The sequence below is a fragment of the Sarcophilus harrisii genome, chromosome 5 (genome assembly GCF_902635505.1).
Source record: "Sarcophilus harrisii chromosome 5, mSarHar1.11, whole genome shotgun sequence".
Taxonomy (NCBI): domain Eukaryota; kingdom Metazoa; phylum Chordata; class Mammalia; order Dasyuromorphia; family Dasyuridae; genus Sarcophilus; species Sarcophilus harrisii.
In genome coordinates this window covers 235,885,539-235,900,482 of record NC_045430.1, presented here as the reverse complement: position 1 = coordinate 235,900,482, position 14,944 = coordinate 235,885,539, and the positions used below count along the sequence as shown (strand labels likewise).

The following is a 14,944-nucleotide window of genomic DNA, read 5'->3' as shown; positions in this document are numbered from 1 at the left end:
TCACCAATGACCCTTCTACTCTGTAAGAACATATGCCTTGAATTTTGGTCTGGAAAAGTTCAGTCGCCATACCTAACCAATACATCACAAAAAACTTTTGTACAAACAAGTTCTGGTCCACAACCATTCATTAATTCACCTCCTAAAAGTTAAAATACATTGTACAAAGCACCAAGGGAAGTTCAAAGGTAATTAAGACATGGACTTTGATCTCATGGTGTTTACACTTCACATAGAACTATTAGTTTATCTCCAAAGCTATTCCAGTCCTCCTTATGTGCCTTGAGAAATATTGTGGTGTTATGGAAAGCACCTTTGAGTGGGAGATAAATGTCCTGGCTTTGAATCCTAATTGTATCAAATGGTCTTGCTAGGAAAACTCCTGTCTGAGCTTCTATTATCATATCGGTAAAATGAGGAAATCGGTCATCTCCCTACAAAAGTTTATAGACACAAAAAATTATAGATCAGAGCATCTTAGACCTTAGGTCCAATTCTTTTATTTTGAAGATGACAAAACCAAGGCACCAAGAAGTTAAATGATATGGCTCCACATCAATGCCTTTGAGGCAGGATTTGAATCTCCCTGATTTCGGCCCAGTTCCTTATCCAAAATATTTCTTGTGTTGTAACCACAAGGCATTATTTGACCGGGTTATATCCAATCCATTTCCATTTTCTTAAAGAAGTTGTGTCCTGTGGCTCTCTTCAACAATGAGAGGATTCAAACCAGTTCCAATTGTTCAGTAATGAAGAGAGCCATCTGCACCCGGAGAGAGAACTGTGGGAACTGAGTGTGGATCACAACATAGCATTTTCACTCTTTCTGTTATTGTTTGCTTGCATTTTTGTTTTCCTTCTCAAGTTTTTTTCTTTCTTTCTAGATCTGATTTTTCTTGTGCAGCAGGATAACTGTATAAATATGTACACATATATTGGATTTAACATATATTTTAATATATTTAACATGTATTGGACTACCTGCTATCTATGGGAGGGAGTAAAGGAATGGGGGGAAATTTTGGAACAGCAGGTTTTGCAAGAATCATTGTTGAAAAATTACCCATGCATATGTTTTGTAAATAAAAAGCTATAATAAAATAAATTTTTTTTTAAAAAGAAGTTGTGTCCTGTTGATGGCATCTGCAGGCAACATCAGTAGCATAAGTAGAGCCAGCCCTAGAGAACAAGAGTTAACCTCTTGATAGGATGGCCAGACTTAAGTATTTGAAATTTTAAATGCTAAACATATGAATGTGAAGGCATGCTCTACTTTTTCATATTTTAAACTTTTTAGAAGATCTTTCTACAATTATAAAGCATGGGTGCAAAAGTAAGCCTAATTAATAAAGAAATCTAATTATTTTTTGCAAAATAACTTTGTAATGCATTTTTATATTTTGTCTCTCTTCAGAAATTTAACAATGACTGGTGGATAGGACGGTTGGTAAAAGAAGGCTGTGAAATAGGATTCATCCCAAGTCCGGTCAAACTAGAAAACATGAGGCTACAGCACGAGCAGAGGGCAAAGCAAGGGAAATTCTACTCCAGGTACAAAAAGGAAAAAAAATCAAACATTTGTGTGAAAAAGACTTGTTGGTTTGATACACTGACTTTATGAGTTCCAGTTAATTGCTGTCTTATAATGGCTATATGAAATAGTGATCAGTTAATAAGCATTTCTTAGGTATCTGTTATGTGCACTGTGCTAAGCAATGGAAATACAAAATAAAGCAAAAGTCAAAATTTGTCCTCATGGCGTTCACAATCTAATGGGAAAAGGCAACACATCAAAAGAAGCTGCAATGGCAAGAGGGAAGGATACCCAACATGAGGTTATGATAAAGACCTGTAGTAACAGCCAGGAAAGGCTGAGATGGCTGCACTGGGACCGTTTCTTGAATGGAAGATCCCTCCAATGTTCATTCAGAGGAAGAGAAAGGGGTCAGGGCCAAGACTAAGGATGTATGAGTTCCAGAACTAATGCATTCTTGCCAGAAGAGTTACTCTAAATAATAGTTATTAGAGACAATAATGAAGTCACAAGTTCATTACCCTAATAATGATATACTCTCACTTTTTTATTGTAATACAAGTTCTGTTTTATAACACATCCACTCACTGCATCTGGCTTTATCAACTGAAAGAGTCATATTTCTTAGAAAAGAATCATATTCAAAATCACAAAGAGCATCCAGATAGTCCAGAAACTGAGTTGAAGTTTACTAGGGATTTCCTCTGACTTTAAAATCTGACATAAAATCAGAACATCCAACAAAAGCAACCCAGAAAACTGCTACTATGACCTATGTCTAGAGAATGAGGGAAAGGAAACACGCAAAAAGGAAATAAAATGCAAAAATGTCTTCCTTTCATTTTTACCTCAGAAACTCAATTTTTAACTCCAGATGCGAAATATTTGTAGAAAGTCAGACTTCAAATAATGGGATATGATTCTTCCTGATGTGAATAATACTTCTGCAGTCATGATGCTATAATTGGTTCCCTAAATGATTCCTTAATCATGCTTTCCTAACCAATTTCCTAATATTGTTGCTTTAATTAGTCCCCTAACTGCATCATTGAGAGTTGAGGATGCTGGTTCTGGAGTGACAAAATCTAGGTTCACATTTTTGTTCTAATGGTCCTACATATGTAACCATGGGCAGCCTCCCAGAATCTCAACATCCTGTGTGATAAAATAAGGATAGTGAAACTTAGGTATTAAGGTCAGTCACTAAGCAGTTGTTATTATTATCCTCTTATTTTGTTTCAGCCTTGTTTTCAAGGATCTCACAGTCTGTCAGGGAGGAGGAAGGGGAACCACAATGTACAAATAACTATGTAGAAACAGTATATATCAGAATAATTTGGAGATAATCACAGAAAGACCAAGAAAGACTTTTTATAGGATGTGAGATTTTATTGGGGGATTTGAGTGAAGCAAAGAGACAGAGATGAGGAGGGAGAGTTTCAGACATGGGAAGTAACCAGTGAAAATGCAAGGGAGATGGAGTGTTGAATGCAAGAAACCATAAGAAGACCAGTGTCACTGGATCACAGAATATATGAAGGGAGAGTAAGATTAGGAAAAAATGGAGAAGTAGGTTTAAAAGCTAAATGGGAAATTTTATAACTGATCCTGGATGTGAAGAGGAGTCAATGGTACAGTAAAATGAGCAATATATTTGGAGTCAAAGGTTAAGTAAAGATCCCATGGTTTTGAATTTGCTCCTTGTATAATCTTGAAATAATCATCCTCAAGTTCCTCATCTTCAAAGTAAAAGGATTGGATTGGATGACATCCAAGATTCCTTCTAGGTTCCTTTATGGGGACCTTTAAGTTTGCTTTAAGAGCCTTCAAGTTCTGTACCTACTAATCTATCGGTGAGCACATCTACTCACTTTATTTTAGATTAGCTCTAATTTAGTAGAAACAAGACTGCTACTGGATAAGCCTTTTGCTTGTCCCTTTCGCAAGGTCTAGTTATTTCTCCTTGGTCCTCAAAAGTGATGTCTGGAAAGTTTTCTGCAGGAAGCATGTCTACTGTGTTTGAGATTTTGCATAAAGTATGAGAAAGTATATTTATTTGGGAGGTTCAACCATCTGGGCTCTTCACATCTTAAATTAGGTTTAGCTAAGAAATACAGTCAAAATTCAGTGATGGGTTCATTATTATTAGTTAAATTAAACCAGTATTAGAAGAGGTACCAAAAATTGCAACCTGACAAAAAAGCATAAGAATTGGGTTATATTTAAAGGGTGGACATTTCTTCAGGTTTAACAATGAAGAACAATCTGACATTCTAAGCAGATTAACTTGTTGAAATATTTATTATAGCTTTCAGTCTAAGATTTTATTATATTTTAAATGAGAGAATGTAAAACAGATGTACTTCGTAGATTTAAGACTAGAGTATAACCCAAAGAAAGAACACTGGGAAATGAATGTAAACTGTTTGCATTTTTGTTTTTCTTCCCGAGTTATTTTTACCTTCTGAATCCAATTCTTCCTGTGCAACAAGAGAACTGTTCAGTTCTGCACACATATATTGTACCTAGGATATACTATAACATATTTAACATGTATAGGACCGCTTGCCATCTGGGGGAGGGGGTGGAGGGAGGGAGGGGGAAAATTGGAACAGAAGTGAGTGCAAGGGATAATGTAAAAAAAAATTACCCTGGCATGGGTTCTGTCAATAAAAAGTTATAATTATTAAAAAATAAATAAATAAAATAAAATAAAACTAGGGTATATACTGTGTATGAAAGGGAATGAGAAAAAATATGGAGGAGGAGAGAGAAAGGGGGGAGTTTGTTTTTTTATGCTTGAATCCTATTGATGTTGTGTCCTTGTATTACTTCTAGAGATTGCTACTACAAAGATAATTTTTAATAACTTGCTACATTTTATATGGTGCTCCAGGTTCTTATTAAATGCCTTTAAGTGTCCCTGAAGAACCTTCTAGAGATTTAGGGCCTCTTATTAGCCCCCTTAATAAAGAAACACATTTTTTAAAAAGCAATAAAAAGTCATTATACAATAACTCACCACACTAAGATTTCTTTACTGCAGGTTGCCCTTTTTATCTGTACATTTAGGAATAAGTAAATATTACCTCTCGATAAGTGCATTTAGTAACATAACTTTTACCTTGGGCCTAGCTTCTTAACTTCTGCATAAAACTATGGTGCTAAATACCAAGCCCCAGAAATCCCTTTTCCCAAATCTAATTAAGATTTGGGGATTAAATCTTCCTTTAGTCAACAATCTTTATCCAAGAAATAGGCATGTAGAATTTTTTAAAAAATGAAGTACTCAGTTATTCTTTATGTTCCTTTGTCCCAAAATCTTTCTCTAGGCCATAAAGGGTGCATTATGGATTGTACGGTCATCAAATTGCCTCAAATCAGGATCCTAATAACTGGATAGTTCTTAATGTGGAATTGTTTAAATTTAAAGGATTTAGAACTAGGAAAAGACCTTGGATATCATTCATTCTAACCCATCTCATTTTGCAGATGAGGGAACTCAGTAGAGTAATTAAGTAACTTGGCCATGGTCATAGAAATACTGAGAGAAAGAGCCAAGATTTGCATGGAGGCACTCTGACCTTCAGAACCCATGAGTTTAGGGCCATTTAGTGTTGGCAATACTTTAGAATTTATCACACTTAATCACTTTATTTTACAAAAAAGGAATGTAAAGCACAGGGGAGTTAAATGATAAGTCAGAGGTCACAAAGCTAAGGAAGTAGTGGAGTTAAGATTTGAATCCAGATCTTCTCATTAAATGAAGCATTTTCTGTACAGAAATTAGATAAAGATCCTAACTTTTGTCTCATAGCTGAATAATATTTGTCTCTCAGTGAGGTTTTTGAAAAATAGCAAGGTTTAGCATTCACAAATCCACCTCTAAACATTGTAAGCATTCGACATTGTCCACATAATAAAGTTAAGGACAGTCAAATAGAAGGATGGAAATCAAGCAGGAGAGATGGACGAATTTCATGCTTTTGGCTTCTGAGTCCTTTGCCTTGAATGGCTCTTGAAGACAAGTTCCACGTTCGCTATCCAGATATGCTATATATCTAATTATTTTTTTAATGAACCTGAAGATTATCTCAGGATCTTTATTTTTTTTTTGTTTCAGGATCTTTAAAAATAAAATAAAATAAACTTGAATGGGAAGAGAGAGACCATCATATAACTAAATTAGTGATATTGCTGAAAGGGATTCTTCCTCCAGAGATGCAGATTACAGCCTAACCACACCTAGCCTAATCTCTCAAGGCAGAAGCTTTATCCCCATCTTTCCTCCTCTATAGGAATCTATCTATCATGCTGGTGTAGTTAATAGTTCCCAATGGAGCATACAGTTTCCATTGATCACTTCTCACTTTCTGTGTGACAGCCAATCTCCTTCTCTGGTCATAGATTTTTTTGAGTAACCTTTATGTTGTCTTTTCTGTACAATTCTTCATTAATAGCATGTGTTAGCCTCTACTTGACCACTATGAGATTCTCTGTTGCCCTTTGGGTGACTTAATTTCAGCAGCTGCTCTGTTCCATGACTCATAGCCATAGTGCATCAATGGGAGAATATGGCTATCAAAAAGATGGCCGTTTATCACAGAGAGAAGTGTGAGTCATTAAAAGCACTTCAGTTTCCCAAAGGCAAGCTCTCTTGCTCTACTCCTGTTCAATAACTGATTTAAAAAAAAGAAAAGAAAAGAAAAACACTCCACTGAGCAATCTCTATTTGCCTATTTGTGGGCCTGACTGATTTAAAATATTGTCATTAATGAGCAATTGAAATATGCCAGTTTTGTGATTAATGGCAGCTTTAATAGTGATTTTTTTTTACTTTTCTCTAGTAAATCAGGAGGAAATTCATCATCCAGTCTGGGTGACATAGTACCTAGTTCCAGAAAATCTACGCCTCCATCATCTGGTAAGTAGGTGCTAGATTGAACAATTGTATAATAGATTCAATCCCTTTTTTGAGGATGCTTTAATTTGCATTGAATCTCTTTGCTGGCATACCAGTACCTTTTAAGATGGGATATAGATTTAAAGGACCTTTCTAACTCATCTCCACCCGGGCTTCCTTCAAGTATCACCTAAAGTCCTATCTTCTTTGAGAAGCCTTTCTTGATCCTCCTTTATCTCAATATCTTTTCTCAAGACTATTCCCAATTTGTACTGTATATATCTTGTTTTGTATGTAGTTATTTGTGTATTACCTCCCTCGTTAGACTGTGAGCTCCTTGAGAACAGAAATTATTTTTTGCATTTTTTTACATCTCTAGCATTTAGCTCAGTGCCTTTCATATAGCAAGTGCTTAATAAATACTAGCTCTTTGATTTACTGAGAAACACATTGTTTTTGTGGAAACATGTAAGGAAAAACACATGAGATCAGAAAAATAACTGCTAATATACAAATATAACAGAAAAAAAGACTGAAAAGTCAATAAATAAGCTTATCATAACTCACTGTAGTTACCTCAGACATTTAGCTCAATAAGTTAAAGATAATACATCCAGAATTTTAAATTAAGTCATTGTTAGACTTTAAGCATTACTTAAGAGAAAAAAGAAAAAAACAATCCACAACCAAAGACTGCATCATTTAATCCTGCCTGTCTGGTCAGAAATGTATTTGATTGTTCACAAGGAACAAGAGTAGTGTGGGTGGCTTAGCCCAAGCTATCATCACTTCTATAAAAACAACTCATCAAATATGAAGGATATTTACTGAAAAAAAAGCTAAAAATTCAAAGCATAAATAGAAGTACAGCTTGGAGAATTTGCTACTGTGCTTCTCACTGACCTGAATCTCCTGTAACATTAAGCCCACATGTATTGAGCATCAAGTACAGACCACTGTCCTTGGTGCTGTCCATCAGTGCAAAAGAAGCTCTTGAGGAGCTTGTGATCCAATTGAAGAAAGTAGACAACCAAAAATAAAGTAAAACTATACAAGCATGAAAACATAAATGCCATATAGCTCAGAGACTTCTACTAGCAAGGATAAAGGCTTCAGAGAGGATCCGCTAGTATTAAAATGTGTTATGGAAGACATTTTCTTGAGCTTTGAAGGAAGGAAAGAAGAGAAAGTAGCAAGTGTGAGGGCCTGAAAATAAGGCTATATATAACCACTATGTTTTAAGAATAATCATCCCCAGATAACTCTATTGGTAACATTTCAATTCTGAATGAGAGACTTTATATTTTAATTACAGAACCATAGTAATATAATTCTTACAGCACCATGACATTATTTTATATCCACCCTCCTTTAACATTCAAGATTTTATTACCAGCTTCTTTCTAAAATTTTATCTCATAATCAATACTACTTATCTGTCTCACATGCTATTCTTTTACTTAAATTGTAAGGAATTATAAAAGAAATTCTATTCTGAATGTGATTCTAGCCCATATAAGTGACCAATGAAGTGTGATTAATGGAAGCCCTCCATTTTCGAATTTGTAATATCCAGAATAGTAAAGTTAGGCATAATATGACTTGTACTTTCAGCTGAACCCACTGAACAGACTGACCTCATCATCAAAAATTTTAAAAAGAAAGCCAGCTTAGGAGATTTGAGAAGCTCTTAAGTTTAAAAGAAAAATCCTTCTAATGAAGGAAAGAAGGGGAGGACTTATCTAAAGAAAAATAAATTGGATATGCAGAGCAAACTCATTGACCAACACAGAGTTTTAAAAGACACGTATAGAAAATGAAAACAAGGATAGTTAATGAAGCATAGGTATAAAAGTATGGCATAGTGCTGTAAGAATTATATCAAGGTGTCCTTTTTTATCTTGATTTTTTATTTTTTTAAACTAAATTAATATTTTAAGAAAAATTATGTTTTCTCTCCCTTTCACTTTTTTCCTCTTTGGAAAAAGGAATGAGAAACATAACTCTTTGAAACAAATATGCATGATCAAACAAAGAATGAGCTAAAACAAGTGAAGGCAAATTTTTTTTCACATGAAGATTTTTAAGGGACTATACGCTCAGTATGAGTCAGCAATTATTATTTAGCAGCCAAAATAAAAGGGAGGAGGAGGTAGTACAATGTCAGGGGGGCATTGAAAGTGATCCCACTGTACTTTTCTCCACTCAGAAATATCATGTTCAGTTCTGGGAATCACATTTTAGTAAAGATGCTATTACGCATAAGGGAACTGGCATGGTGAGGACCATGCTGTATTACATTAAGTCAAAGGAAGTAATCATAAAGACAAGATGAGAAGACTCAGGGGAGAAATTCTATGTTACACTATCATTCTGTAGACCGGTATTCCAATTGCTAAGCATCCTTAATCTTTCTCACTATATCTCCAGAGTTGTTCAATTAGGATTAGTCATTCTCTTCTTTCTACTCTTCTTCAAGAAAGGACTTCATGGGAGAAGAAAGGTTAAGTCTCCTAGCCACACTCTGAGCAAAACACATCAACATCATTTAGAATTCATCATTACTGTTTCCAGTTAAACTCAAGTGTTCTTATACACAAGAGCTACATGAGCAATCTTAACAAAAACTCAAGCTCCAACAAATAAATTGGAAACTTCTTTTTTCAGGATCTAGGGTTCATGAAAAGAGATGAAAAATTATACATAATTTAACCGTATTAATCTGCAGCCAGATATCTAGGCCATGTCACAATTGAGATAGTTTTGCCCCAATGTAAAAAAAAATCACAAATTTATTATAATCTAAAAATTTCGCAATCTTAAACTCAATGCCATAAATATCCTGGGGCTGAACCAGATTATAAAGTATTTGGGAAATGATTAAATAAGAAAAAATATTATGTATCATTTTCTAAGTCAATATGCAGCCCATAGGGGCCTCTTTGTATTTGGATATGATACCACTGATCTAGATAACCATCCACTTGATTTGATTTCTTAGTCATGATAGTCAGCCTATAGCCTCTAAAGCAAGGTTTCTTAAACTTTGAGTTGCAACCCCATATGGGATTATGTAACTGAATGTGGAGAGCATGAAATTATGATTTATTATTAGTAAATGTTTAATTTGTTTATCTATTTTATATAACTGTATACCTGGGGTCATATAACAATTTCTCAAGTGAAAAGGGATTGTGAGTGGAAAAAGTTTAAGAAGCCTTGCTTTAAATTCACTAGGTGTTTTTTCCAGCACCTTGTATATGATAGCTACTGAATAAATATTAACTAAATTGAATTAGACTCTCTCCCTGATCCTATTTCTGTTGTTTAGACATCTTAATTTCATAAAGTCTAAATGCTTAATAAATATTTACTCTGCTTGGTGTTTTCCCAGTCACATATAAATGAAGTGAAATTGCTAGGGAATTTACCATTTGAGGGCAGGCTTATCTATCTTTGTCATCGTCTTCCCTGTTCTGGGAATAATAATAAGATACTAAGCTTGATTCAGTAAGTAGAACTGTGAAAATACGCTATGAACAACTAGAACAAGGTAAATGGAAAGAACAGCCCAAAATGATCAAAACTGAATGCTGTTAAATTAATCAACAAGCTTGGTCCTAAGAAAAAGATGCGACTGTACCTCCTTCCCCTCTTCCCAGAGAGAGAGCCAACAAATGTGAAATATTGCATAATATCACCCTGTTTTTCTGTGTGTTGGTTAGTTTTGTTAATGTATTTTTTCCTTCTCTTTTTTCTTTCTTTGTTATAAAAGATGACTGAACATGGGTGGTAGGGAAGGTGGACTGAGCAATATAAGCAATGTTAAAACAAGATAAGAGTAACATTTGTTACAGCTGATGAATCTTCAATCAGATTATGGCCTTCTTTCACAGCTATACACTATTCAAGAAGAGACTTTTTGTACTAGGAGGACATGTTTGCCTCCCCTAGCATACATATGCATCTAAACTGCTCATCCACTTCTACTTAAAAGTACATTTTCAGTTCATTTTGCCTATGATTAGAGTTGACTCTTGTTTTCATTACTTCCTATATTTCCTTCTTAGCCACATGGTGGGGGACACAATAAATTCCCTATGGTTGTAATGGGACAGAATCATCTGATAGTCATCATAATTACTAAACCAAAAGAGAAGACAAAATTTCTTAGATCATTTCCTGTTACTCAAAAGGAGTAGGATCGTGTTCATCCTACTTAAAATAGAACCTGTCCTACAGCTGGCTACTACTAAATAATGGACCACTTTCTGCTCGGAAGCAAGGTTCTGCTCTTTGATCTCTGTTTCTTATGTATATTATTGGCTTTGTGTGAAAGATCATGTATAAACTATTGTGTTATTTCTCTATAGCTAACAGATATCCTTCCATTGTTCTAATGTGATATTATTAGAAGAGGTCATTTCCCAGTGAACAGTAGATGTTCTCCACTAAGGGGAGGGAAGCATGGTATGTGCTTGGAGGGTACTGGTCTTGAAACTTGAAGGACTGGATCTGAATCCCAGTTTTTCCACTTAATACCTTAGATAAGCTTAAGAAGATCATTCTTTGGTTAATTTTCTCATCTATTAAACAAGTATAATAACCCTGTCCTACTTACCAAACAGAGGCGTTTGGGGGTTGAAATGATAGTAATGTGTTCACTAGAAAGGCTTTACAAATCTGATATTGGGGAACAGCTAAATGGCACAGTGGATAGAGCACTGGCTCTGGAGATAGAGGGATCTGAGTTAAACTTCAGCCTCAAGACACTTAACACTTCCTAGCTGTCTGCACTTAAATTGCCTTGGGGGAAAAAAAGCATAAGATATTGGTATAAGAAAGTACTGAGTAAGTAATAACTTTGGAGTCAGCAGCCCTGGGTTCTAACTCAGCCTCCAGCTAGTTCTGTGTCTTTGAGTAATTCACCTGACTTTAGAGAACCTTCCTCAACTTTGGTAAAATCAGAGAATGAGATTCTGAGCTTAAAGGTGCTCACTGCTATCTGATTCTAGTATGTAAGGCAGTATGATGTTTTGAATAGAACGCTGAGTCAGGAAGACTCAAGTTTGAATCTAACCTCAAATACAAAATCGCTGAGTGACATCAGGCAAGTCATTTAAGTCATTACCTCTCTATTTTCTTCATCTGAAAGGGAGGTGGTCATGGCACCTATATCCCAAAAATGTCATGATGATCAAATAAGATAATGAACGTAATATCGGCTATTATTATTAATAACTATCATTTTTAAAAAGAAATTCTACCTTTTAAAGTGGTAGATTATATAATCATAAAATCGAGGCCTGGGAAAAGCCTCCATTTAACAGATAAAGAAACTAAGACTCATAGTTTCATGTGTTTCCTAAGGTCATCCAACTAATTAATGGCAGAACCAGACCTGAAACCATGGTTTCTTGACTCTCAATTCAATTCTCGTTCTATACCACTCTATCGATTTCTATATAAGTAAAATGATATTTTGCTATCACCCTTCTCCAGGTTGATGTCATTTAACTTCATTAAATGAGGACTTTCTCATTACTTTGGTATTTATTTGGTCTATTTTGATTTCTATGGATCATTTTGGTTTCACTCCACTCCCTTTCATCCAGTAAACTCCTGGGCTCCTTATTTCTTCTATCAATCCTTGGGGCTATTAAAGTGAAAATTTCCCCTCTTCTGCAGCCTTCAAATGTTTATTGCCTTTTCTCGAGGCCTGTTGAGATGGCCCTGGCTCTGACACAGAACAAAGTAGTCCAGGGAGTGCTGTTGGTGAGATTGAAGGTTTCCAGTGTTCTCTTGCTTACTTTCTACAGCGTGTCACTTGAAATCAAGTGACACCTTATTCTATGAGTATAGTACCAAGATACAATGCCATGTTCCAAACCACTCTTAGCAAATGTCAGTTTGATTCTAAAAATACCCCATCTTTGCTGATGGGTTTAGTACAAGGCTCATTTAATTATGCAAGCAGATATTTTGAAAATAAGCTCGAGTTTCATCAGATGTGTCTACTTTTGCAGTCCTTATAAGCTTTTATCTCTAAGTTTTCCTTTAAGTTTGTATACTGTGTTGAATCTCCATGTTTTAACTTCAGGTAATTTTGGTCTAATTCCATTTTATTTTCATTTTAATCTGTTTTTCCTCTCTTGTCCACTTGATGACTTTGAATTGTTTGTCTGTATATAGCTATAGACATAGATGCTACTGGCTTAGATGCAGAAGAAAATGATATTCCAGCCAACCACCGCTCCCCTAAGCCCAGTGCAAACAGTGTAACATCACCCCACTCCAAAGAGAAACGAATGCCCTTTTTTAAGAAGGTAACCTTGAACTTCCAAGCTCCTCTCTGTCCACCTGCTCAACTGCCACTGCGCCACGTTTCTAGTCCTGTTGACTGTCCGTGTCCTCTTATAAGCCAATAACATGCATGCTCTGTTATTCTTTATTTCTTTTCCATGCCGCTGTAGCTAAGCAGAAACAGAAATCGGTAAGTGTACATTGACATAAGCTGTGTTTATCCTGCCACTGGCATCATTAGCATTAATACCCACAATTTTATTAAGTACAATCATTGTAGTTCTAAGAAAGGGATCTATCAAACAGCTAATTGAGTCCAAGCATTTAAAACCAACTAAGTTCAGTGAGTGACTCAGTGAAACACCATTACAGTACTTATCCTTTTTGATGGAATAATAGACCACCAAAGGAAGTGATTAAAATATCCAGGAACATCAAACACTGACAACTCCACATAATGCACCTCTATAGTGCATGCTTATTCTGTCTGTCTTTGTCTCTTTCTTTTTTTTCCAGATTTTTAACATAAACAAGCATATTAAAACAATAATTAGATCTAATTTATGATATCCAGATACATAGCTTGTACTAAAAAAAAAAAAAAAAAGCCTTCAATTTTTAATTTAGTCAGTATTTAAACTTCTAATCCACTAGGTGCAAAATCTGCAGATGAACAAGACCAGTGGAAAACTGCAGGCTTGTTTTGGCGGTTTACTGTGAGTTTTTCCTATTGTCATATATAAATTCTCTCCCAATGTTCTTGCCTTTTCCATCAGTCAGATTACAGCATCCCATCTCTTGGACACTGGGTCTAGCAGTCTCCTTGTGAGCCTTTGCCACTGGCCAACCAAGGTGTCAAAAAACGATGCGATTGTCTCTGCTGACTGGTATTTTCCCAGAAGCCCTTATTTCAGATGAGAGTCCGCTTCCTGTCAGTAGGTTTTGCAGCTTCTGAGAAAGGCTGCCTACTTCTCCCTTTTTTTAGGAATCCCCTAATTCCCATCCCTTCCCTTCTTTTACACACCACCATCTGTCTTCACTGTGATAAATATGACAGTGTTACCAAGGCTGGCAAAAACAGTGGGTGAATTCCAGCACCAGAGTGTGCAGTAAATAAATTCTCCTATGTTCATCCTCCTCCCCCAACCTTCTCAGAAGGTTGGACTCTTCTTCCCTGGGAACGGATCTTCTGCCTTATGCACCCAGAGCTCATGAGTAATTTATTTGTGCTAAATATCGAACTGCAAGGGGATTTTTTGGTATGTTTTCAGCATAATTGCCAGTAAATAACTGAAGATAAGAGTTATAATCCAAAAAAAAAAGTGCTTAACTCAAAGCACCTGGACTTCTGTATTAAGATCATTAGATAATTAAAAAGAAATATTATAAGAATGACCCAATACATTTTCACAAAGGCAAACAGAAAAGTTGATCAAGTCTTTGTGGCTTCATTTTGACATCCTTTTTAAGGTTTTCACCAGAGCTTTTATCAGTTATATAGCTGAATAAAAATAAAGGCATTGTAGTAGAGTAGAAGGAGCCTTATCACTGGACTAACTCTGACAACACTACCCTTTATGGACTTACTGGGTCTGTTTCCTTATCTGTGAAATGTTGGAGATTAGACTCAGTGGCCTGTGAGGTCTCTTCCATTCCAGTGGTACAACCTCAGTCTTTACCTGATCATCAACAAGGAGTACATTAGAATGAATAATCAAAAGATAACCAGAGTTTCTGATTTTATTGCTTGATCTATCCCCAAAGTTCTCCAAATATATCCCAAAACATTAAAAAAAAAAAAAGTACTTCATCACTATTTTTGCCAGTGAAGAATGTATAACAAAAGAGAGATAACAGGAAAAGGCAGCTAAAAATCTATTGGTTTATTTTAAGATTAGAGCTCAAAGTACCACTATTCCATCAAATAAGGTAATTTCTGTATCTACCCTAATTATTTAAGTAGCTGGTTGAAGACTAGCAATGGGTAGCCCTTTGCTGGTTGACAGTTACAAACCAAAAAAAAAAAAAAAAAAAGCAAAGATTTATTGCATCCGACACTGACCCTCTTAATTACAGACCTAGAATTTCTTTGGGCTGTTATTAAAATGCATGCATCAAACTATTTACATTCCTGGTCTCAAAGGTAAAAAAAAAATCTCTTGATGCTGCAGAGTTACAAGGACATGGCTTCCAAATATTTAAGC

General features: G+C 35.5%; 1 protein-coding gene across 3 annotated transcripts in view; it reads left to right on the top strand.

The window, feature by feature from the left end:
• CACNB2 (calcium voltage-gated channel auxiliary subunit beta 2) overlaps positions 1-14,944 on the top strand; it is a 373,480-nt gene that overhangs the window by 334,389 nt on the left and 24,147 nt on the right. The window contains exons 5-7 of one of the 3 annotated variants that reach the window (XM_031939900.1): positions 1,415-1,551; positions 6,382-6,458; positions 13,395-13,456. In XM_031939900.1, coding sequence (XP_031795760.1) covers positions 1,415-1,551; positions 6,382-6,458; positions 13,395-13,456 — 276 coding nt within the window. Of the gene's footprint in view, positions 1-1,414; positions 1,552-6,381; positions 6,459-12,629; positions 12,764-12,910; positions 12,931-13,394; positions 13,457-14,944 lie in introns of all 3 variants that reach the window. The other 2 variants (XM_031939899.1, XM_031939898.1) reach the window with 2 other exon arrangements.